This window comes from Balaenoptera musculus, chromosome 20, assembly GCF_009873245.2.
Source record: "Balaenoptera musculus isolate JJ_BM4_2016_0621 chromosome 20, mBalMus1.pri.v3, whole genome shotgun sequence".
Classification (NCBI taxonomy): Eukaryota; Metazoa; Chordata; class Mammalia; order Artiodactyla; family Balaenopteridae; genus Balaenoptera; species Balaenoptera musculus.
This window is the reverse complement of record NC_045804.1, coordinates 16,946,385-16,972,164: the sequence shown is the minus strand read 5'-3', so window position 1 is coordinate 16,972,164 and position 25,780 is coordinate 16,946,385. Positions and strand designations below refer to the sequence as shown.

General features: G+C 44.0%; 2 protein-coding genes across 6 annotated transcripts in view; one reads left to right on the top strand and one right to left on the bottom strand.

Moving 5' to 3' along the window:
* NSF (N-ethylmaleimide sensitive factor, vesicle fusing ATPase) overlaps positions 1 to 446 on the bottom strand; it is a 161,542-nt gene extending 161,096 nt beyond the window's left edge. For 2 of the 3 annotated variants that reach the window (XM_036836864.1, XM_036836866.1), the window contains exon 1: positions 305 to 370. In XM_036836864.1, the coding sequence (XP_036692759.1) occupies positions 305 to 316 (12 nt within the window). In that variant the 5' untranslated portion in view covers positions 317 to 370. Of the gene's footprint in view, positions 1 to 304 lie in introns of all 3 variants that reach the window. The other variant, XM_036836863.1, reaches the window with a different exon arrangement.
* Positions 447 to 10,002: 9,556 nt separating this feature from the next.
* Positions 10,003 to 25,005, top strand: LOC118886998 (ADP-ribosylation factor 2). Of its 3 annotated transcripts, none has more exons than XM_036837473.1 (5): positions 10,003 to 10,086; positions 12,504 to 12,670; positions 15,944 to 16,054; positions 21,186 to 21,310; positions 23,207 to 25,005. In XM_036837473.1, the coding sequence occupies exons 2-5, from the start codon at positions 12,523 to 12,525 to the stop codon at positions 23,366 to 23,368; spliced, it is 546 nt and encodes a 181-aa protein (XP_036693368.1). In that variant the 5' UTR covers positions 10,003 to 10,086; positions 12,504 to 12,522; the 3' UTR covers positions 23,369 to 25,005. The 3 variants fall into 3 exon arrangements, with proteins under 3 accessions (XP_036693368.1, XP_036693369.1, XP_036693370.1); XM_036837474.1 differs by having other exon boundaries at positions 10,049 to 10,070; XM_036837475.1 differs by having other exon boundaries at positions 10,074 to 10,407.
* The last annotated feature ends 775 nt before the right edge of the window (positions 25,006 to 25,780 follow it).

Below are 25,780 nucleotides of genomic sequence, written 5' to 3'. Positions count from 1 at the left end.
GCCGCTAGCTTGAGAAGAGAGCGGGACAAGCCCCAAGGGATGGAAAGGGAGGATTAAGGGAGACCTAGGAGACCCGGGTAGCGAGGGGGTCTCCTCCCTCGAGCTTCTAAGGGGGATGGAGTTTCTGAGGAGGGCTAATCCCCTGCCACCGCTCCCTCTTCCCAGCTTCTCTGGCCTGCCACCCCCTCCACCGCCCCGTTTGCTCAGGCTCATTCCCCTTCCCTGGGGCCGTCTGGACCTCCAGTTGTCCGTGAGCCCGGCACCCCCGCCTCGGCACCCCCGCGGCTCCGCGAACTGCACTCACCCGGCCCGCCATCTTCGCGGACACGTCCGGCTCCGCCGCTGCAGCTCGGCGCTCTGCGCTCGGAAGAGCCCGCCCCCGCCGCGCGCGCGCCCGCTGCCCGCCCTCGCGCAGGCGCGCAGCCGTCTACACGCCGCGCACGCGCTTCGCCGCGTCTCCGATACCCCCGCCCTGCAGTGCACGCGCGGGCTCGACGGCAGCCCGGGGTGGGCGGGGCGGTGGCGCCATTTTGAACGCGAGCTGCCGGAGGCGGTGGGGCTTGTGGGTCTTTCATGTAAGTGTCTGCTGGCGACTTTCTTCAGGGCTCCTTTTGCGAATCTCATCACAACTGGCCGTTTGCGCCGGACTTTATAGGAAGTATAGGAAGGACGTTGATGCTTTTAATCACTGAGCCCTTGCTTATCTCTGCCCTTTAATGGCCTTTTAACTTTATGCTTCCAGACCCACTTAAGTGTGAAAATGTACGTAAAAGCACCCAGCGCGGTTACTGGCCTTCCCCCCTGGGAAGATCAGTAATGTGTAGTTGGTTCTGAATTCAAATTCTGCGTGAATTCAGGCTTTTGTTTGTAGGCGGACGTGTTTCCTAGCTCCTGGAAGTAATCAGCCTTGGCATTTACATTTAGCTTATGTGTAGCCTGGAAAACTCAGGTTAAGATTTTCTTCAAATGTGTAAGTGAATTGTGACTGTTTGTATATCTTTATATATTAGTTTATTATTAAATATATTTATTAATAAAGGTAATTTGTATCTCTAACAACTTTTGTCAATTCCCAGTGTTCATTTTAGACAATATATACACGGTGGAATTTGAATAAACTATGCCCTAAATTCGGCCTTTTTTTTTTTTTTTTTGACCTTGATGTTTCCTTTCTACCATACCATTTCCTCAGAATAGATAATAATAACAGCTCTCTACAAGAAGAGAGGTTCTCCCAAACAGGGTCTCTGATGATCTTATTGCCTCTACTATCTTATATTTCTCTTTATATTTACACAAGACAATAAAAAATGATAAGACGTGTTACCTTTTCAACAGTTAATTAGAAAAAAATAGTTCTTTCCAATATGAGGAAAGGAAAGAAAGACTTAGAAGAGCTGGGCAGGCTTTAGCGATTTAAAATGGAAAACTAATAACAATAAGTGACCTGAAGATGGGCAGGGGACAGAAGAAAAAAAGTCAGGTAAGTTTTGTAAACTCTCACACTGTACCTGAGAACCAGAGTGTGCTGTTGGACAAATCAGATGTTAACTAAATCATCGACGGATCAGAGTTTATCAGGAAGGACAGGGAACTAGTTGAACTCTGATCTATTAACTTGGAAAAGCTATAAAAATAATTAAAATAGACTGGGGAGTTGGAAGGCTTAGATTCTCGTCCTTTTCCTTGCTCTGCCACTCACTCCCCACCTCCCTTCACCTCTCTGAGCCCCAGTTTTCTTACTTGGAAAGTGAGAGGTGTAATTCGATGAGCTTAACAGGTTGTCTTACATTTTTTGATACTTTGAATCTATAAATCAAAGCGATTTTGCCCAAATAATTACCAGATCCAGAAGATGACATTGGCTCTCGGTACAATGATCTGACATTATTTCCAAGGCCAGAAAATAAGCAAATGTATTTATCTATACCACTGCTGTGTTGTCTTGCTTTGCTAGGTAAACTAGATTGCAGGTGAAAATGTCTTCAATCTCTCCACCAAGGAGGAGTGTTTATCATCTAGGAAAGACAGGTTTGCTGGATGCTGGAGAGGTTCCACTGTGTCAGCTTACAAGCATATCTCTGCAGGATAAGGGACTCTGTATCCTCTCACAAGTGGTATAAGTTCATTAGAATCATGTGCACAGCCCTCTGCAGGGTCTACCAAAGAAATCATAAGCAGACATGAGCTCCTGCCCTTGAGGTGCTTAGCATCCAGCTGGAGGGGAGACATTACTCCAGGTTGTCACATGTCTGTGCATCCCGTCTGTGCCTTGCTCTAATATTCAAGGTTGTCTTAGAAAGAGAGTGGAACTGATTCTGCATCACCTTCTGAGCAATCCTTGTAGTTATGGTTGATAGACAACAAATATTTTTGCTGCCCCAAATTCATTCCCCTTTTTTTCTGGTCACAGCTACCCTGGTTCATGCAGCCTTGAAAGCATTGTCAGACAATGCCCCCTGCCCTCCCCTGGCCTAGGAGGGAGCACAGAACCCAGGCTCAGTCAATCAGATGCTGTCTCTCCCAAGCAACTACAATCTGGACCATCCTGAGGAAGAAAGACAGAAAATAGCAAGAGCTGATTTACCCCAATGGTGATATTCTGAAAAGACCATCCACTAATTATCTAGACCTGGAATTTACCTGATTTCTGTCTTTGGCAAAATCTGGTTGTCTCTCTTTGTCTTGATTTCTGTGACTTAATCAGTCTTTCCTTTCCTCAAAAAACAAAAAGCAAAACTAAACAAAACTCCCTCAGTTTGTCATTGATCCCTGAAATCCTTAATATACTTTCCTCTCACGGTGAGAAAATAGGTAAGACAGCTTACAATGATTTAAATTTAACCTAAAGTGCAGATGTCTAAGGTCATTTTCTAAGGTCTGGAGGGATTTTTCAGGGTAGAGGAGGTTGGTGAGGTGGGACTAGGGATAGGCTAAAAGAGGAAAAGGGAACTAGGTACCTGAAAGGTGAGGAGAGAAGATGGCGACATGATGAAATGGAGGTAACAGTGCCCAGGATAAAGAACAGTGAGGCACGTGGGGAGAGGGGTAAGGGTTTGACCAAGGTCAGCTCTTGCTGATTACAGCTACTCTGTGACCCATTGTGATGGTTAATTTTATGTTTTAACTTGGCTGGGCCACGGTGCCCAGATACTTGGTCAAATGTTATTCTGCATGTTTCCATGAGGGTATTTTGGGATGAGATTTACATTTAAATCAGTGGACTTTGAGTAAAGCAGATTGCTCTCCATAATGTGGGTGGGCCTCATCTAATCCACTGAAGGCCTGAATTGAACAAAAGGCTCATCTCCCCAGAGCAAGAGAGAATTCTCCAGCAGACTGCCTTTGGTCTTGAACTGCAGCTCTTTCCTGAATCTCCAGCTTGCCAGTGTCCCCCATCAGATTTTTGGACTTGCCAAGCCTCCACGATCACATGAGTCAATTTCTTAAAATAAATCTCTCTATATATACACATCCTGTCGGTTCTGTTTCTCTGGAGAACCCTGACTAATACACCATGTTTCCTGTCAGTGACAAGGAAGTGATTCCAGGCTTTTATGTGGTGAAACTTGGTATCACCTGTTGCTCCCTGTTAGGTAACGAGCATCTATAGGTGGAGGCCCAATTCAAAGTCTTGGAAACCCCATGGATATAATTCTATTGATATGTTCAAATTACCTCCAGTTAAACATCACTTGACAAGTGCTCCATTAGAATGGAGCTGAGTAACTTTGGGACATTCTGGTTGTAACAGTGATGCTTAACTAGGGGGAAATAGATTTCTTCTGTGTTTTGAGGAGTTAGAGCAATAGTAAGCTACATAAAACTGAACTGATTCACTGTTATCCAGTTTATTTAACAAAGCAATGTGATGTTTTGCTGATTTCCACAGTAGTCAAAGGAAAACTAACTTTAGTCTGTGGAAGCCTAGGGTTAAACAAGTGGCACTGGGGACAGAAAGGAGTTTTAATCACTTCAAGGTGTAGGTTTCAAAGATCTTCCAACAGGACTGCATGCAGGAGTTTCGGGGAACAGCGCTGTGCATTGAATTCACCACTGCATTGTGACTGTCAGAGGGTACCCTCCAGGGGGTGTGTGTGTGCGCGTGTGCAAGTGCGTGTGTGACAAGGACCTGCACTGACCCCTCACAGAAGATATCCTTGTGAAGCAGACAAAGGTGGTCTTAATAAATCCTTTGATACCCTTCCCTCTGCACCTCCTCCTCTTTCCCAAGTTCTTTCAGCATTAATAACCTAATATATTACTCTTTCCAGGAGTGTATGCAATTTAAGAGAATATTGCTGGGGAGCAATAAAAAAACAAATCTCTAAGGGTAAAATTGCAGCGACGGGGACGTCTCTATGTGGACAGCGATCCCTATTCTTGCCCTTCCAATCATAACCCACAGGTCGGCCACCCGTGTCCTCAGCCCAGGCTTTCAGAGAGCCCTGTTGAAAACTTGATATTATGGTCCCATCATAGCCAGTTTTAGGAAGATGAAGCTGCCATCTGTTTGCTTTCTGTCAGAGAAAACTATTTCCCAGAAGGATGGATAAGGCTAGAGAACAGAGCAAAATGGAGAAAGAATATAGAGTTTTTTTTAAAAGAAGGAAGACCAGCTGATGCAATGCAGCCTTTTAGCTGCAGTCAGGTATTTTATTGTTGGGTTATTTATTTATTTATTTTTTGATGAGTATGCCTTTTCTCTTTGGAGGATCAAGGACAAACACCTATAGTCACAAAAATCAATTCATTCTGGAAAGTCTGAGTGGGCAGGAGAGATGATAGAATCCTCCATGGAAAGGAATGCATGTTGCTATGGAAACCAGCTGATCCTTTAGTGCAAGCCCCAATGCACTTGCCAGGCTGCATAACCCTGCATAATAAACATCGTGGGTCCAGAGAGCTGCCTGCATCTCTTTGAAAAAGAATCATTCAGATACTGGTCTGATGAGCTTTTATGCATCTCGAGAGAAGGAAGTCACAGTCTCCTGGGAGGGGCTGAGTTGCCTAGAACTTCAAGACACCAGAGGCCCACAAACCACATTGGGGGTGACTGTATTTTCTCCAGAGGACTCCTGAGAAAAAGTGAAGGGTGTCTTAAGGTTTCTCCCAAGGGCAAATTTACTGGAGAGGTTTGTTTCTAGGGCAAGGAATATGTACAGCAGGACTTTCCAAGGGAGGGAAAATACATCTCTCCAGCAGGAGCATGACCAGAATAGAAGGATAAGTTTAGTGATACTTGAGGGGAGGTGGACCCAGTATACTGTGTTACATTTAAACTCTCTAAACTTAAATGTATTCATGTGAGAATTGGATGAAGTAATTATCATACAGTACCTAATACATTAAGCACCTGACCCAGCAATTATAAGGCAGATACTAACTACCACTACCAAGAGTGCTAAAACTAATACTAATAACACTATTAACCAATTTTAAAGTCGAACTCAGAGGCGGGGAGCTATCTCCAAATAAGATGCTTCTCAGGATGAAATTATCTCTCTGCTTCTCCCAAGAGCACTTTGTACTTTCCGTGCTGTACAAATAACATTATATTGATGAGAAGTGTTTTCTATTAAGAAAAAAAACCCCCACTCAATCAACATCACCATAAGCAATTTGTATTTATAGAGTTGCCAGAGTTTGAGCTTGTTAAATTTCCCCTGAGCACCAATCATGATTTCTATTATTCTATTACACTTCCTTCCTAATTATCAACATCTTTTATTTTTAAAAAAATAAGTTGTTTTGCCTTATAAAGTTAGTACAACGTTTTCTCACAATCACTTAAAAAAAAAAAAATCACAACCTCAACTCCTGAATACAATCACTAGTAAGTTAGGTCTCTTTTTCTTCTAGCCTCCTCCCATGCATTCCCCATGGATATTCTTTTTTTTTTTTTTTGGCCAAACCAGCAGCTTGCGAGATCTCAGTTCCCTAACCAGGGATTGAACCCGGGCCCCTGGCAATGAAAGTGCTGAATCCTAACCACTAGACCACCATGGAACTCCCCCCATGCATATTATAAAAAAAGACAGCTCTTCCTCGGCTAACAATGTGGTTATGTCCCTAAAAACCATCATAAGTTGAAAATATCGTTATGTCGAAAATGCATTTAACACACCTTACCTACCAAACATCATAGCTGAGCCTAGCCCATTTTAAACATGCTCAGAACACTTACATTAGCCTACATTTGGGCAAAATCACCTGACACGAAGCCTATTTTGAAATAAGGTGTTAAACATCTCATGTAATTTATTGGATACTGTTCTGGAAGTGAAAAACAGAATGGTTGTAAGGGTACAGAATGGTTTTAAGTATATCAGTTGTTTACCCTTGTGAACGTGTGCCTGACCCACAGACCTTGTGGAAGCTGTGTGGCTTCATGTTAGATGATTTTGCCCAAATGTATGGCATATCACTGGCCCAGAAAAAGATCAAAATCCAAAATTTGAACTATGGTTTCTGCTGAATGTGTACTGCTTCCCCACCATTGTAAAGTCGAAAAATCGTAAGTCAAAACTGTAAGTTGGGGGACTTCCCTGGTGGCGCAGTGGTTAAGAATTCACCTGCCAATGCAGGGGACACGGGTTTGATCCCTGGTCCGGGAAGATCCCACATGCCGTGGAGCAACTAAGCCCTGGCGCCACAACTTCTGAGCCTGCACTCTAGAGCCCGCGAGCCACAGCTACTGAAGCCCGCGCGCCTAGAGCTCGTGCTCCGGAACAAGAGAAGCCACCGCAATAAGAAGCTCGCGCACCCCAACGAAGAGTAGCCCCTACTCGCAGCAACTGGAGAAAGCCCGCGCGCAGCAACAAAGACCCGACGCAGCCAAAAATAAATAAATAAACCCTATATATTTTTTAAAAAATTGTAAGTTGGGGACCATCTGTTTATATATATGAAACATATATGTATGTATGAAACATATATGTGTGTATGTATGTACCTATATAGTTGTAATCCTTTAGCCATTGAGTGCCATATGGACTGGGACTGTTTTATTCACAGGCTTGATGCAGCTCATGTGCAAATAATGCATATTCTCAGGTTGTGAGGGTTGGAGGCAAAAAGCTCTATTGTTATCAGCCTAAACGTTGCTTCTGTAGGCACAAACAATGGTAGGTAAAAAAAAAATCTTATCTTTGCTGTTTCACCTTTTTTTCAGGTTATGATGACTCCATTCGAACAAACAAACTTCATAGTTGCTGGCAAAACTACATCTTTTCTTGCAAGTCATCAGGACACAAATAGATCATTCATAGTACAGGAAATAAAAATACTAGTAAACATTTGGGGAAAAATAAACCAAGTAATCAAAGAATTGAAAATTAAACCAACATAAGATACTTTTTTTTTTTTTTTGGTTATCAAGTTAGTAAAACAAAAACACTAAAAACCCTCTTTTTAAAAAGAGCTTACCTAATGATGAAGTAAGTAAGTTTGGCTTTCACTTGGTTGATGGGAATGGAGATTTTTATAATATACTCAGAAAATAGTTTGGCACGTAATATGTATCAAGAGCCCTAACAATTTTAATGTTTTGACTCAGTGATTGAACTTTTGGAATTCTTTTTGTCTAATTAGCAAGGAATGCAGGAAGGGAAAAAAATGTTAGCTGCAGTATAATTCATAAGAGAAAAAAAAATTTTAAATCTAAATATTGAACTATGATGAAATACAAATTCGTACTCTAAGGCAAGTCAAGGAAAATTTAAACAAAGTATTTTCTCAGGAGTTCCCTAGCGGTCCAGCGGTTAGGACTCCGAGCTTTCACTGCCGAGGTCCCAGGTTTGATCCCTGGTTGGGGGACTGCGATCCCACAACCCGCGTGGCGCGGCCAAAAAAAAATTTCTTTTTCTCTGCCCTTGGGCCTCCTCTCTCCCCTCTACTAGGGATTGTGTATCTGTGTTACACATTCACCAAACCTCCTTATCAGCAGAAATACCTGCTCAACCATAAATAGCAACATTCTCCTAGCATCACCAAGACAACTCCCCTCTCTGCTTAATTTCACAAGGGGCCACCGTGACCCATGACCCACTACTCGCTTTGTCCATGTAGATCTGGATTGCGTAAACTGTCAATAATATGTCATTTAGGGACTTCCCTGGTGGCGCAGTGGTTAAGAATCCACCTGCCAATTCAGGGGACACGGGTTCCATCCCTGGTCCGGGAAGATCCCACATGCCTCGGAGCAACTGAGTCCTGGCGCCACAGCTACTGAGCTTGCGCTCTAGAGGCCGCAAGCCACAACTATTGAGCCCTCGTGCTGCAACTACTGAAGCCCGCGTGCCTAGAGCCTGCATTCAGCAGCAAGAGAAGCCACCGCAATGAGAAGCCCCGGCACCGCAACGAAGAGTAGCCCCCAATCCCTGCAACTAGAGAAAGGCTGCACGCAGCAACAAAGACCTAACGCAGCCAAAAATAAATAAATTAAATAAATAAATTTATTTTAAAAACCTATAAAAAATAATACGTCATTTAATGTACAGCCCCCTCTGTCTCAAAAAATTTATATAACTGTGCTTTGACCTTTAACGGGCAGAACAGTTCTTGGAGCTTTCTGAGGGGCTGTTCCTGGGTTGTGATCCTCAGTTTGGCTTGAATAAAACTGTCCATGTCTTTCTTAGATCAACTGATTAATTTTTTTCGTCGACAACTACATGAAAATGATTAAATAACTCGGTATATCCATATGATGGGATATCACACAGCTATCAAAAATGTTTGTAAGAAAAATGTTAAACAATCTGGAAAATGCTCAAATTAAAATATTAAGTGAAAAAGACAAAATTTTACATATTCATAATCTGAACTATGTAAAAATTTCAAGGAAAAATGATTGAAAAGGAATAAACCAAAATGGTAGCAGTGATTGCCTCTGGATGATAGGATGATGGGTGATTTTTTTTTTCTCCTCCTCCTCTTTTTCCTCTCTCTCTCTGGTGGGAAGTGTCTTTTTTTTTTTTCCATTATACTTTAAAAAATGACTTTTTTTATAGTTAGGGAAAAATATTATAATTTTAAAGGAGTCATGTAGAAAAACCTCTCATATGTACTTGTATTTACCCTCATATATACAGTCATTGTGATCAGGAAAGCATTTGATTGAAAAGATTAAGCTGTCAGACAGACCTAGGCTTAAAACTCTGCCCGGCTACTTTATTTTCCCCTTTGTAAAATGGGAATAATAGTAGATTCCAACTAACGGGGTTTTATGGTCATGCAGGTTAAGTCCTTAACATATTTCCTGGCACATACCACGTTCAATGGATGTTAGTTTCTCTGTTTATGTACCATTAGGAACAGTTATGTACCATTTACGGACGTTTGTAAACTTTTTAGTGAACCAAGTTGGCATTAGGGGGCTGAGTTATTGAGAGTATTTCTCAGAAAGTGAGGACTGTGGTTCTGTGCGCCTGATCGCAGGTGCAGGTGGCTAGTATTTTCCCCAACTGTTGAAAATCTCTTCAAAAGCAGGGAGGCTGTCTAGCTTCAGACTGAACAGGAAACCTTCCTTATGCCTAATTTCGGTGTAGGTATCTGGATGTTTCCCACACAAAACAACGCCCCAAACTAATTTCTACTTTTAGCTCAACCGCAGCAAATTTCCTTAAATATCACTATGAACTTGGCCCCGCCCACATGCCCCTACCCAGTTGGTCCGAATGGGGTTAGTTCAATCCTTTGAATTTTTCCGAGTTGATTGGCGGAGCAAACCGGAAATCTTTTTACTTTTTTGATTGGTCGCGCACAGCCTAGGGGCGGGGCATATGGGCGTGTCTCGCCAGGACCCGGTGAGCTGTCATTGGAAGATGAAGCCGGCATTTCCAGAGCTTCGTGCCGTCGCCTAGGTCGCGAGGGGCGGGTCTCCTCACTCCCCGGCTACTATTGTCCTTTACATTGGCCAGATTTGTTGTCACTCACGGAACCTCGCACTCACTGGTACAAAAGCTCCAAGAGGCGACGGGTGATTGGTTGGTTACTGTTCCCGCCCCAAGCCTGTCGCCATTTCGCAGAGAAGATCAGAAATCCTAAAGGCAGTGGTATTCGTACCCGTGGTCAGTTTGGGGACCGGTGAGTCGCGGACTGGGGAGAGAGGGTTGCGGCACTCAAGGCCTAGCTGGATTTCCGCACCTTCAGAGGTCGGGAAGCTAGAGAGCAGCGGGTGGCTTGCAGAAAGGGGTCTTGTCCCTTCTCCGCCCTCGTGTAGGCCAGGGGCTGCGGGGATCGAGAGAGGCTTGGCTCGTCCGTCGCTGGGCCCTCCGCTCTCCCGGGGGCCCGGAGGTCGAGAGGAAGCGGCCTGGCGGCTGGGCAGAAAGGACACTCGGACGCCTTCCCCGGGGACCCAGCGCGCGTGCCTGCCCGCTGCGCACGCCCACTTGGCCACCCGTTCTGGTTCGTGTCCTGGAGATCTCCACGCAGTTCTCCCTGATGGACAGTTGGTGCTTGTGGTAGGGGAGGGTGAGCGTGTCAAAGAGGCGCCAGGGTCGCCGGCGTCTTCCAGAGGGTCTCTAGCAGCGCAGCGGGCTCTGGGCGCCTCTGGCAGATGAGTAGGAAAAAGAGGAAAAGAGAAGCAGGAGGGAGAACCTTGGAGGTGTACTGTAGTTGGGAGGAGGAATCGAGTATTTGCTTCATAGGACATCTAAGTGGGAAGTACCTTCCCTCCCCCAGAATGTTTCTCACTTTTTTTTCTCATCTGTGAGATGTATCTTTTTTTCGGAAACGAAGATAAGGAATCTTTAGTTTTGTCGCCCAACAAGATTTTGAGTGCCATAGTGCATTTGACTTCTATATACTTTCTATATGGCCCTTCTATGAATGATTAAAACATTCATCATTATTCTTTGGTTGTAGCAGTTCCCCTGTACCTAATTTATGTACAGGATAAATGCTCTGCTCCTTTTCTCGGGTCGTAGAATAAAATGGTGTGTGCTTGGACCTCATCCATGAAGTTAAGCTACTGTAGGACACAGTTGAGTTTCAGAGGTGGGCCTCTGGAACTTGGTGACCTCCCCTCTGAGGTCCCTAGGGTCCCGATGAATGGGAGATGGGCTGTCCTTGTTCTGTCTTAACCCTGCTCTGCCCAGGAATAAAGTTTTCCTATGGTTAGCAGTTTAAAGGGAAACAAGGATTTTTTATTTCTCTTTGAAGAATCTTTGTAGACTTCCAGGAACAAGGTTAGGGTTGTAGACAGTACTACTTTTAAGTCTTTAATTAGAATGTCAAGCTCACACTTCAAATAGGCTGATCTGTTAAAATTAAAGATGTAGAATAAATTTCTGCAGAGCTAATCTGTCTTTTTTTTAAATTTTTTATTTATTTTTGGCTGTGTTGGGTCTTCATTGCTGTGTGCAGGCTTTTCGCTAGTTGCAGCGAGCGGGGGCTACTCTTCGTTGTGGTGCTCGGGCTTCTCACTGTGGTGGTTTCTCTTGTTGCAGAGCATGGGCTCTAGGTGTGCGGGTTTCAGTAGTTGTGGCACGCGGGCTCAGTGGTTGTGGCTCGTGGGCTCTAGAGCGCAAGCTCAGTAGTTGTGGCACATGGGCTTAGTTGCTCGTCGGCATGTGGGATCTTCCCACACCAGGGCTCGAACCCGTGTCCCCTGCATTGGCAAGTGCATTCTTAACCAGTGTGCCACCAGGGAAGTCCCTAATCTGTCTTTACTATTGCCTTCCTTTATAGAATCTATCATGCACTCTACTGAAAAATATTGAATATTTATGCAGTTAGACGTCAATATAGTGATTACCTTTTGAAGAGTAATGATTGGGAAGGGGCACAAGGAGATCTGGGTCGCTGGTAATCATCTTTTTTTGATTTGGTTCATGACATTTCACTGAACTGTACATTATCATTTATGTTTTTATGTGTGTGAATTGTTTCCAAAAAAGCTAAAAATAATTAAGAGTAAGGTGATGGTCGACACTGGATGCTATGGTGTCTCCTCTACTCTTTGCCTAGTTAATTTCTCTGTTAGCAGTGCAGTTTCCCAGTGCTGTATTTCCTCACCTCTGAAGTTTTTTAGATTCTTTTCTGGGTCTTGATACTGTCTGCTAGCCAAAGGCAACTACTGAATTTCTAAAAGGTGCTGATATTTAACCTGCCTTAAAGACTTTGCTTCACATCTGTGTAAAATAAACTGGTTCTCCGCTTCCTGAGTTCTCATTTCAGAAGTGTGAGTTGTGTCTGTTGTGACATTGCTTTCATACTTAAGATGACTAAAGCCTGCCACCATTGAGACTGTGCTTCACATATCCCACTTGGATGCTGCAGTGGAAAAGAGAATTTTTTGGCAAGGCATCAAAAGGCTTAGTTGAGTTTCCCTTTGAAAACAAGATACTCTACTCCTTACTGGCCAAACTATACTTAAAATTGTTCAGTATTTACTAGGAGCCACCTCTAATGGAGACTTGTATTTCATGTATATCTCTTATATTTATGTTTCTATATCTCTGCAAAGAACAATTACTTGACTTGCCTTTCTTTTCCTTCAGGTCACAGAATTCAGTTACAATGGGGAACGTTTTTGAAAAACTGTTTAAAAGTCTATTTGGGAAAAAAGAGATGCGGATTCTTATGGTGGGTTTGGATGCCGCTGGAAAAACCACCATCTTGTATAAATTGAAGCTGGGAGAGATTGTGACTACCATCCCTACGATAGGTATGTTAACGACCTATGACAAGACCAGTTTACACTTTAGTATGTTATACTTTTACATACTTCTTGCATTATTGAATTTTTTTTGGAAAACCTTGTCCGCCCCGAGAGCAGTTTTGAGGCCAAAACCAGGTAATATACAATTTCCTAATTGCTCCCTGTCATCTGTGGCACATCGCTATGTTTACAGGGGAGTCATACGAACACATTTAGGTGGAACAAGTTTAACCGTATCTGCTTGGCAAAAAAAGAAAAAGATAATAAATCCATCTTTCTTCCAGCTGGCCTTTCTAAGTGGAAGCATCTCTCCATACCAAGTATGTTCCTAGTGTTTAAAGATGTAGTATGATTTTTTTTTTGAGCTGGTGGTCAAGTGAGGAATCTGATTTGTTCAGATGCTGGAGGACTATCTGGCGGTGTAGTTATTCCTGCGAACCCGCACTGTGTTTTGTCAGCTATTTAAGACTTTTGCAAAGGCAGGGTTTTTTTGTGTTTTTTGTTTTTTACAAATTTATTTATTTTATTTATTTATTTTTGGCTGCATTGGGTCTTCGTTGCTGTGCGTGGGCTTTCTCTAGTTACAGTGAGCGGGGGCTACTCTTCATTGTGGGGCACAGCCTTATCATTGCGGTGGCTTCTTTTGTTGTAGAGCACTAGGCACTCAGGCTTCAGTAATTGTGGCTCGCGGGCTCTAGAGCGCAGGCTCAGTAGTTGTGGCGCATGGGCTTACTTGCTCTGTGGCATGTGGGATCTTCCCGGACCAGGGCTCGAACCCGTGTCCCCTGAATTGGCAGGCGGACTCTTAACTGCTGCGCCACCAGGGAAGCCCCTCAAAGGCAGTTTTGACAGAACTTAGTCTGTGCCTCATCAGCTGCCTCCAGGTCCAAACTCCTGAGCGAGAATAGCCTCCCCAGGATGGCATGTGAATGTCAGTAGTGTTCTGAATGTTGGATTAGGCACAGGAACCAACCGATCAACTTCCAACTTGGGCAGTAGCTTCAGAGATTGCAGCACTTAAAGGAAGAGGAAACCAGATGGAGAAAGTGTTCATACCCATAATTTTAAAAATGTTATTAGTCCAAAATGAAAATAGCATAATTACTTGGTTTTCTCCAATTATAAAAATAATTCATGCTTCCATAATGTCATACATACAAAAAAAATCTAAACAAGTGTTAAAAAACACTGTGACTTTGGTGAGTATCTTTGTGAAGTCATATGCATGCTGTCTTCCAACTTACTCTGCGTTAAACAATGTGTTTCCTGCCTTCTTTTTTACCCCCCTCCCCGCTTTATGTAGCTAATGCCAGCTCATTCTTTCCGTCTCAGTTTAAGCATCATTTCTCAGGGTCGCCTTTCCTGATCCCTTGGATGGGTTTTCCCCTGTTGTAAGTTTCCCCAGCAACCTGAACTTCTTAGTAACTCTGAGCACATTTGTCATTGCTTGCTCACTGTCTCTCTTCCAAAAGTGTGAATAAGAGCAAGAATCATGTCTGCCTTGTTCACCACTGTCCCCAGGCGCCTAGCAAAATGCGTGGCACATAATAGATGTCCAGGAAATATTTGGTGAATGAATTGAATACTGATTTTGTGGTAGATTGTTAAACTAATGGCCCCAATGAATCATGCCCCTCAGTAGCCATACCCCTGTGCAGTCCCCTTCCACAGTGGTGCTGAGCTTGGCCATGTGACTTGCTTTGGCCAAGGGCACATCAGCAAATGTGATTCACACAAAGATTTGATAAGTGCTGTGTCTTGGGGTTTGTTCTTTCGGAACACTACCACGAGCACGTGACGTTGCTCAGTGCTCCTTGGGAATAAAAAGGCCACCTGGAGAGAGGGAAGTCCAGCCTAGCCCCCAAAGGACTCAATAGTTGAATGCATCTACAAGAGGAAGAAGCCCAGGCAACCCACAGAATTGGGTAGGGGGGAAAATCATTGTTCTAAGCCACTATGTTTGGGAGCTTAAATAATAATCAGTACAGATCAACATCAAATTTTAGTAACTAGATAGTATTCCGTTATGTGGCTATATGTTTAACAAATTTCCAGTGATGGATGGTTAGGTTATGTGCAACAGTTCTGTGTAAATGATTTTGAACTCAGCATCATTTAAAGATCAATCAGATGTGGCTGAGCTCACTAAAGAGACTGAGAAGGTACAGCCATAGAGACAGAAGGAAAATGGGAAGCCAGGGAGGAGTTTCAAGGAGGGGGTGAGCAGTAGTGTCAGATATAAAATCAAATCACATCAGAACTGGAAAGCATTCGTCAGATTTATTGACGTGGTGACCTTGCTGACCTTGGCGAAACCAGCAAAACATGGTAAAGTAGAACTAAGGTGTATTGGGTGAGAGGTGACAAAGTTGGCACAGTGAAGGTAGCTAAACATCTTAGAGAAGTTTGACTTTAAAAGGGAAAATAGAGGGTGGTAGCGCGTGAAGGTGTGGAGTCATCTTTTTTTTTTTTTTTAATTTTTTTTTTTTAGATTGATTGATTGATTGATTGATTGATTGCTATGTTGGGTCTTCGTTTCTGTGCTAGGGCTTTCTCTAGTTGTGGCAAGCGGGGGCCACTCTTCATCGCGGTGCACGGGGCCTCTCACTATCGCGGCCTCTCTTGTCGCGGAGCACAGGCTCCAGACGCGCAGGCTCAGTAGTTGTGGCTCACGGGCCTAGTTGCTCCGCGGCATGTGGGATCTTTCCAGACCAGGGCGCGAACCCATGTCCCCTGCATTAGCAGGCAGATTCTCAACCACTGCGCCACCAGGGAAGCCCGGAGTCATCTTTTTTGAAAGATGCAAAAGACTTAAACAGGTTGGAGATTTTGAAGGTTCCAGACAGCGTGGGTGAATTGGATCCAGCACATGGGGGGATGGGATTGGCATTAGCTAGTTGCCCCCTTCCATTGCTCCAAGAGGGAGGGAGAAAAGTGTGGGTGAAGATGTAGATGAGTTTCTACAGTGTGTGGTGGTGGGAAGCGGAAGCAGTCCCATTGGTGGCTTCTGTTTGCTCTGAAGTATGCAGGAAGAGCTGCTGGGAGAGGGAGGGGAGGCGTGAGGAGGGAGACCGGAGGGAGCGGAGAAGGTTGGAGACACCTGTCACAATGCACGGGGGAGAAAGCTGACTAACACATTCTGTTTTGTAAGCTATGGATCTTTGACTGGCAAGCTGCTTCGTAAATGAAAAGTACTGTCCAAATGTTAGCTGAAATTATTTTGAATTGTTGAACCAGCAAAAGTCTTCATTAAACACTTTCTCCATCTTCCCAATTTAGGTTTCAACGTGGAGACGGTAGAATATAAAAACATCAGCTTCACAGTCTGGGATGTTGGTGGCCAGGACAAAATCAGACCTTTGTGGCGACATTATTTCCAGAACACACAAGGTAAAGATTATCCAGTTCTAGCCTTGCAACCATTTCTGTTAAACGCACCTAAAGGTCGATGCTTGAAGCAAAACCTTGTGGTGCGCTGCTTTATTTGGACTGTCAGTCATTCTTTCTTTTCTGCTGACCCACTTACACTTACTGGGGAGGTTTCTTTTTGAGAAACCTTCCTTGAAAAAGTACTTGGGCTTTAATGCCTTATATAGGAATATCCTCTTAACCCAGAACAGTTAGAAAATGGTTGTTCTAATGAATTTCATCTTTTGGTTAATTGAAAGTTGTATGTGCCTTAGATGAAGTACCAATTTTTGAAGAACTTGAATTCAGTACACTCTTTTAAACCTGTGGAGAATATTTGAAAATCATGCCCATGGAGAGAAAGAAATGAACAGGGATGGCTGGAATCCCAAATCCCAGCATCCTATGTGGCCACAGTGCCTCCCTACTGCGCTGTTATTCTGCAAGTGCTTGAATAAGCATGAATATCCCAGATCATTACCTTATTTCCTTATCACTGGTTTCTTAAAATTTGGGGTTTTAACGTGTCCCAGTCCCCCATCAATCTATTTGAGTTTTTTTCATTGATTATATTTTGGATAAATGATACCTTACGGAGTATCACCTGTCAAGATATCCGTAAGCTGTTCGTATAGTTTTTATGCCCTGATTCTCATGTAGAATCATAACCACCAGGCATCTACATACTCATTTTAGAATTTATTTGGACTTTTTTAATTTTGAAGATTCTACTACCTATGGTGTTTTCATTGCATGTGTTTCATAGTAAAGACCCATATTTGTTGATCTTTTCAGACCAAATACCCGAGTCGACTGTCCCTTTATATTTTGTATCATTATTTTAGCTATTACCTTTAACACTTAACTCTATTTGTAGTTATTTCCTTAGCCTATAGATTTAGAATGTGTTTCCTCAAAATAGTGCATTTATCTTTTCTTTTTTCAGTTTTGTTAGTGGAAAATTTAAAGCAAAAGAGGAAAAGGATACATAACAAATCCCCACGAACTCATCACCCAGCTTCAGCAGTTATCAGCGTTTTGCCCAGAGTGTGTTACAGCAAATGCCAGAAATGATGCCTTTTACTCATACATCCTTCAGTGTTTATTTCAAACTGATAAAGACTTTCTTAAAACATAATCTCCATGCATTATCACACTTCCAAAATTAACATTCTTTCTTTAATATCTGGTACCCAGTCCTTATTCAGATTTTTCCAGTTATATCAAATACGTCCTTTTCACATTTGATTTGTTTGCAAAGGAATCAAAGTTTACACGTTGCCTTTCATTGTTATGTCTCTTTAGTCGTCTTCTACTCCAACAGTTTATCCCTCCATTTTTTTTCTGTCATTCCATCTGAGTCTATTAAGCTGAAATCCTTCTAAACAAAGAATCCCTTCATCAAATATTTGGTTTCTCTGAAATATAGTTTATATAAGAAAGGCAGGAAAAATATTTAATTCTTTCCCTTTATTGATTTTTAGAGAAACAACTCGATACCCTAGCAACCTTCCATGATGACTCGTAGATTTTTTAAAATAAATTTATTTATTTATTTATTTATTTTTGGCTGTGTTGGGTTTTCGTTTCTGTGCAAGGGCTTCCTCTAGTTGTGGCAAGCGGGGGCCACTCTTCATCGCGGTGCGCGGGCCTCTCATTATCGCGGCCTCTCTTGTTGCGGAGCACAGGCTCTAGACGCGCAGGCTCAGTAGTTGTGCCTCACGGGCTTAATTGCTCCGCGGCATGTGGGATCTTCCCAGACCAGGGCTCGAACCCGTGTCCCCTGCATTGGCAGGCAGATTCTTAACCACTGTGCCACCAGGGAAGCCCTGACTCTTAGATTTTTATGTCTTTGTGTTTCAATCCGTTGCAGACAATACGCTTTTTGATACTCAGAGTGTCCATTTAACCTGGATTGGCACTTGCCATATTGGTCAAACTGTTGTAATTCCTCACCAATGATAAAAGTAGAAAATGTGGGTTTGAACCACAGCTCTGCTCTGAAACCTTGGGAAAGTTAGGTAATCTTTCCTGTCTCGATTTCCTCATCTATAAAATGGAGGTGAATACCTACTGTGCCGGATCATTTGGCTTGAATGAGATTAATTTTATAAAATGCTTAGTTCTGTGGTTGGAAGGTAGTGGGCAGTCTGGAGCCTGTATTAGTCTGGGTTCTCCAGAAAAACAGAACCAGTATGATGGCTGGCTCTCCATACATGTATGCACATATGTTTTTGTGTGTATATATGTGTGTGTATATGTGATTTATTATAAGGAATTGGCTTACATGGTTGTGGAGGCTGAGGAGTCCCGGGACCTGCAGTTGGCAGGCTGGAGACCCGGGAGAGCTGATGATTAAGTTCCAGTCCAAAGGCAGAAGACACATATCCCAGCTCCAAGAGGAGTGAATTCTTTCTCGTCCTCTCTTTTGTTCTAATCGGGCCTTCATTGGATTGGACTAGAGCACACTGAGGAGCTCAATCTGCCATACTCAGTGTCCTGATTCAAATGTTAATCTCATCCGGAAACACCCTCACAGACACACCCAGAATACTGTTTGACCAAATGTCTGGGCACCCTGTGGCCCAGTCAAGTTGACACATAAAATTAACTGTCACGGAGTCCAAATTACTAGAGGTTTTTTGTCCTCATTCTCAGGCAGGGTTCCCTTTACCCACCTTATTAAGAGTTGTCACACTCAGTCACCAAGTAGAAATGCCTGTTTGTTTTCAGTCTTCTATTTATAACAAGCCTAATTTCATTGAGTTTCAGTAACTACTGCTGTGATGGTGGGGAACTAACTGGCTATATTCTAGGACCTTGTGGTGGGTGGTTTAGACTCTTCATGAAATTAGCAAATGGGGACTTTTGAAGAATGGATTTGCTGTCTGGTGGGTCCAAACATTTCAGCCATTAGTAATCTTGGATGTTGCCCCTATTTTTCCTGCCAGCTTCCCAACAGTCAGGCTGTCTTTTTTAATTTAAATTTTCTTCTCCCCACTTCTAAAAACAAATTACAGCGTACTATTCATTTGTAAATTTACCTTTTCTAGGTTTTCTTAGTTCTGAAGTGTAGTCAGTCTGATGGCTAGGTTCTTTTGTTTCTCACCTAAGGATCTAAAGAAAAACAGTATAAAATGGGACCTAATATTTATAAACCTTTCTTTCTATTAGGAACGGCAAAGGGATAATACGTCAGCTTCCACCCTGTCAGTTTCGCATTGGAGACTAAGGATCTCCTCACATTTCAGGATAACCTCGTTTGCTTAGTTATGATAAGAGTCCAGAACTTACTGGCAGCCTATCAAATCTTTGGTGGGGGCGTTTGAATGTTCTTCATTTTTCTGGTCTGATGTGATGTAACAGACATGACTTTGAGTCTCATGTAAGCCCCAGGCATTCAGAAGCTGTGGACACTCCCGTCTGCCAGAGTGGGCTGCTCCAGACAGCTGGTCAGGCAGCTGTTGGGTGGGCCTGGGAAGCACAGAGGGAAAGGGCCGAGGGCCAGCACAGATTTTCCCTCCTAGACATGGTGGTGCGATCTCAGTGTCAGAAGGAACCCAGAGGTCATCTCATTCCACTGCCCTTCCCGTCAGCAGAATCCCTTCTGCAGTGTCCCCAGAAGTTGCCGCTGAAGCTGGGCACAAGCATCTTCAGTGACAGGCACGCCTCCTGAGGCAGCCCATTGCCCCTGCATTTCTCTTGACTCTTTTTATCACCTTGACCTCCTGTAGTTTTACCCACTGATCTTCCATCTACTTAGAACAAGTCGAACCTCTCTTTATGTCACAGCTTCTAGATATTTGAAGACAGCTGTCAGTCCCCTCAGTGAATCTTTTCTCTAGGCGAAATATTTCCAGTTATATAAATTTGTTTTTCATATGACATGGTATCTAATTCCTTTGCCGTCCCAGTCATTCTTTGTCCCTCCAGTTCGCCTGTGTCTTAGAGTGTGGGGTCCAGCACCAACCACGTAACATTCCCAGGATGTTCTGACTGACGCACTGTAGCATCGGCTTTTTGTTGCCCGTGTTTTAGAAACTGAGCTGCTGTCACTACTGTTGATACAGCCTAGGATCAAGTTAGTTCTTTTGGCAGCCACTTCCCATTTTTGTCTCACAGAAGGCTTATTGTCAGCTAACCATCCAGTTGTTATTACCATTAATGTCACGTGGACTACTGCTAAGAGAGTCTTTTGCATCCTGTGTCTGGAATGTGTGCCGGATCCCTCCTGGGCACCTCCTCTGAGATCCTGTCGGCCCCGCCTCTGCCTCCAGCCAATGTGGCAGTGACCAGATCTGTGCAGGTTTCAGCCACCTTTGCTCACATACAGTGTGGTGGTCCCTTTCTCTGACCTGTCTTTTGCTTCCTGGGATTTCTCTGCCGCTGTATAGTGTGGAATGCTGCAAAGACTTCTGACACCAACTACCTGGGGTTGGGCCGCACGTCACAGGTTAAGGGCACAAGACTCCCTCACTTCAGACACCAGGTGCAAATTCGGGGCTCCCCAGACCACCCTCACTTTTTTCCAGCTGTCTGCAAATTTGGCAGTTCCAAATATCCCCTCAGGTTCAATATTCATTAAAACAACTCACAGGACTCAGGGGAACGCTATACTTACAGTTCTGTTATAGCAAAAGTATACAAATGAACCAGCCAAAGGAAGAGATGCGTAGGGCAAGATCTGGGAGGTACCACACACAAAGCTTGCCTCGTCCTCTTCCCACGGGGTCAGAATGCATTACCCTTCTGGCACATCGCTGTGTGACGTACGCAGAGCATTGCCAACCAGGGAAGCTTATCTGAACTTGGATGTCCACAGATTTTTATTGGGTCTTCATCATGTAGGCATGATGTAGAAATGAAGTGATGAAAAATAAGCCTAACCTTTTCTCTCTCTATTCTTGTTATTGTTAATCTGGTGAAGGGCTAGATGCCTCTGAAAAAGGCTAGCTGGGTGTACAGGAGGCTTCCCAACTCTGAAGACTATATATCCTTCCGTATTGATTGCTTTCAGTGAAACCACACGTGTAAGCAGGGAGAAGCTGTAAGCACGTATAAACAGCTGCCTTCCCAGGTTCAGATTACTAACACACTTGTGCTTTCTTTCTAGGTCTGATTTTTGTGGTCGACAGTAATGACAGAGAGCGGGTCAATGAAGCCCGAGAAGAACTAACCAGAATGTTAGCCGAAGATGAGCTCAGAGATGCAGTTTTATTGGTGTTTGTAAATAAACAGGTATGTCGCTGGCTTTCTGGATCCTGGGACTGAAAAGTACTGCCCGCTGCTCGCTTAAAAATAGCGATATCTAATTAGCTGCCTGCCTTCCTCTCTCCTGTCCCTAGCCTTTCTCTCCACCGCTTTGTTAGCATATGTCTTATATTCATTCACTCGCTCAACAAATATCAACTGAGCATTTACTAAGATCTAGGCATTGTTTTAGGTATTGGTGATATAGATATAGCCGTAAACCAGACAGACAAAAATCCCTGTGTTCATGGAGTTTATGTTCCAGTGGGAGGAGAGTCCGTCAATAAACCACATGTAATATGTCTGGGGGGAGTGTCGTGGAGGAGGGGGCAGATGTGGGGAAGGACTAGAATGCCTCTCTGATAAGATGACACCTGATAAGATGACACCTGAAGGCCAGCAGGAAGGCAGCCAGTGTGGCTGGGACGGGATTGGGGGTCGGGGGAAGCAAAGGAGGAGATGAGATTGGATCATATGGGGCCTATCCTTGGGGAAACTCGGCTTCTGTGTAAATATAACCAAGAGCAATAAAAGAGGAGTAGGAGGAGGGTGTAGAACCATCCAGCCTCAGGAAGCTGAACTAAGCGTGGAAAAGAAGGCAGAATCCTCTGGAATGTACCAGCCTGAGATAAACCAGGGTCACGTTTTGACGTGTGTCCCCACACTTTCTCCTCCATGAGTACATTCGTTATGTAATCGAGATCGTACTGTTTTGACAGTGTTGCATCCTGTTTTGTCACTTTATTGAAGGCATTTTCTCTTGTCATCTAGCCCTTTGTAAACATGATTTTAAATGGTGGGTGGGTCATCATTCACTCAGCCGTTACCCTGCCATTAGATTCGATGTCAGTTTGAAGTTCACTAGTGAGCACAATGGACTTTCATAAAAGAAAATGACATTTGTTCTTTTTAATTGTAAAAACAGAATATGCTCGTGGTATAAATATGCAGACAGTTCACAATATCAAGTGAAACATTCTAGCCCCACTCTTCAGGGTAAAGCATTGTTAAATGTCTTATATTTCTTTCCAGAGATAAAACTTTCTGTGCCTATATGAGCAGTTATATGATTGTATTCATATCTAAATTCTGGAGATCATATTCAGCATTCTGTTTTGGAACCTGCTTCTTCACTTAGCATATCTTTGACGTCCTTCCAAATCATTGCGTCTAGATCTACCTTGTTCTTTAATGCTAATTTATTCAAATTTGGTTTGAGCTTACTAGTGCTAGGCACTTGGAATACATCAGAGAACAAGATAGAGATTCCTGCCCTGGTAAAGTTTGCATTCTAGTTACGAGAGGCAGATAATAAACACACTAAGTAAGTCAATGTTATAATATAGTAACTTGTGGTGAGGGCTGTAGGCAGAGCAGGACAGTTAGGAGGGGTCACGGGGGCTCAGGTCACGAAGGCCTTGCAGAGCATCCTGAGGACTTGGGCTGTTACCCTGAGAGAGGCGGAGAGGTCACAGGGCTTTGATAGAAGAATGCCTTGATCTGACTTTCACTGACTGCCGGGTTGTGTTTAGACTCTTTGGGAGCAAGAGCAGAAGCTTGGAGACCAGTTTGGAAGTAATTTCAGCACCTGAGTGAGAAGTGATGGTGGTGGGATCAGGGTATAGCTGTGCAGGTGGTGAGAAGTGGTCAGATTCTGGATATATTTTGAGGGTAGAGCTGGTGGGATTTCCTCGTGTGGAGTTTGTGAGAGGAGAGAGAGAGAGAGAGAAAAAAAATTAAGGATGATTTCAAGGTTTGGAGCCTGAGCCACTGGGAGGCTAGAGAGAAGACTGTGGGTTAAGGGCAGATGTTGGGGGAAGAATATAATATTCCGTTATGAGGATATAACATTTATGGACTGACTCTTGAATATTCTCTCTCAAGGATCTTCCCAATGCTATGAACGCAGCAGAGATAACAGACAAGCTTGGCTTACATTCCCTCCGCCAGAGAAACTGGTACATTCAGGCTACTTGTGCCACCAGTGGAGATGGGCTTTACGAAGGCCTGGACTGGCTCTCCAACCAGCTCAAAAACCAGAAGTGATGGGAAGCGCTGCGTTCCCTGTGCGTCGTGGCAAAGCCAGCTGGCCTCTTCAGTGTGCGTGTGTGCGTGTGAGGAGCCGAGTGTGGGTGCGTGGCCGGACGTGGGAGCAGCTTTCTCACATGGTGCCTTATACGCCCTCTAAGGGAACCAGTCTTACATGTTACAAACAACCAGTGTTACATTTTATATGCTACCTTCCGTTTCAATAGCTTTGGTGACCAGTTTTGCAGTCGACGGAGGAGTCCCGAGGGTTCCCTGGTGCCCGATAGCCAGAGTGGTCTTCGTGGTGGGAGGAAGGGGGAGGGTGGGCCGTGGACTGACTTCCTTTGTGTGGTTCTAGCCCAGGTCTGGGGTGGGGGGGGGTCTCTGCACACCTGGGGATTCTGTTAGACTTGGCATCCTTTCGTAAAAAGGAAGGAACTGTCATTCTTTCCCATCACTGCCAGAGCTAGCAGCTCACTTTTCAGTGCTTTAAAGCAAATGATCCTCAAAGACAAAAAGGCCCTTGCTTACTGCAGATGTTAAGTTGTTAAGATGTTAAGATCTGAGCTTAAGTTATTTTCTAGCCCAGACATCCTGGTTGAATGGACTTCATTGGGAGGAATCAGTGATCCTTTTTCATTAGAAAAAAACCCCGTAACGCTAGACCCCGTAACAGTAGAAATCATCTAGTCCTTCGCTTCCTTGCCTCGTATTTGCCACATGGAGACCCTCTGGGGTAGGAACCCAGCGCATGGCCGAGGCTCTTTACTGAAGCCACGCCGCCGCTCACAGGGCCGGGTTAAGGAGGAGAGGCGCCGCCGTGTTTGTGTCCCTACGTCACTGTCTCCTGAGGCTGCCACTCCGACCCCTCGGCGCTGAATGTTCTCCGTTCGAAGCAGGAGCTTCGCTCCCAGGATGGAATCGTCACCGTGTACAGTGTCTTAGCCCAACTTGCAGTTTAGCTTAGCTGTGTTCCCAGAACCACACACCTGTGAGTTCTGAGCGTTTGTGAGAGAATCAAGAGGTTCATTCGGGGAACGAGACTCCCAGCAGCCGAGTTGGTTGGTGCTAAATTTTGCTGTGAAGAATGTCTCGTCCAGACCACTCTCCGTGACACTGACTCCCTCTTCTGGTTGGCAATACTGTCTTCCGTGGAAACGTGCTTTATGTTGTCCTCAAAATAGTAGTAACAGTGGCCTGGAAATGAGCTGGATTCACTCAATAGTCTAGAGCTCTTTTGCCCAGACAGCTGTTGGCCACATTTGTACCTAAGCTGTTCCACTACTACCTTTCAAAATTCCTTTTTCAAAAAAAATCTTCATTTCAGATTACAGAGGAGGAGAATGTAAGATGAATTTTAACAAAAGTAAACCTTGTTTGCTGATAACAATGAAGTTGCTGTTACTAGGAAGAAATTTCATGCCATGATAAATGTGGAGTTTTTTTCTTTAAAACATTGACTTTGAAGAATGTTCCTTGCAATACTGGCAGTGAAGTCCAGATTTGATTTTTAACCATGGAGTTAAGTCCTGAGAAAGATTTAGATTGTACGCCTCAGATTGGCAGGGACTGTGTCTTAGGCTTTTGTGTTTATGCTTAGTGCCGTGTACGTGGTACAGTGCTGTGTCCCATTAAACACTTGTTGATTGGTTGGACGGTAAAGAACTTGCTCTGGAGGAGGAGAGGACAGCCATGTGCTTCTGGATGTCTCGAGCTACTACTTTAAAATCCCTTTCCCTCTCCGTCTTAGCAGACTTGCTGTTGAAAACTCCCAGGGCACTTGCACAAAAGGCAGAACCTGCGGAGGTGCTGTCCCGGCCCCTCTGCTTTCAGCAGTGCTCCTCATTCTTACCTTACATGACACTTTCAACTGCTGTCTTTCTCTTTCTGTGAATTTGGAGCTGGTCATTTGGGGTTTATGGGGGGGGGCACTTCAGTGTAGTGGCTTTGAGCAAAGACTTGGGTCCCTGAAAGCCGATTTCACATCCCAGCTGTGTCCTCACTAGCTGCTTGGCCTCAGGCCTGTTACTCTTTGACTCCATATCTCTGAGCCTCAGTTTGCTTAACTGTTAAATGAGGATAATACCTACCTCATAGGGTTGTGAGACCTTTGTATGCCTTGCCTGGTGTTTTCCCTGGGGATATCTTGATGTCCAAGGTGTGAATTGCAGTGCTGGCCACAAACTGATCCGTATTATTTACAGGAGCAGTGAGGTGGGATGGGATGGGGGGCTATGTTTAATCTTTCCCACTCTATTCACCTAATCCTGCTGAATCCTCTGTCCTTTTCTAACCATGGGAAGTGCTAATAAGACCATTTGGGATGCTTGTTTAAAAAAACAGATTGCTGTGTCCCACACTCACTGTTTTTCTTTTCTTTTTTTTTTTTTAAAGTGTGATTTTTAGCATATTCACAGAGTTGTGCGACCA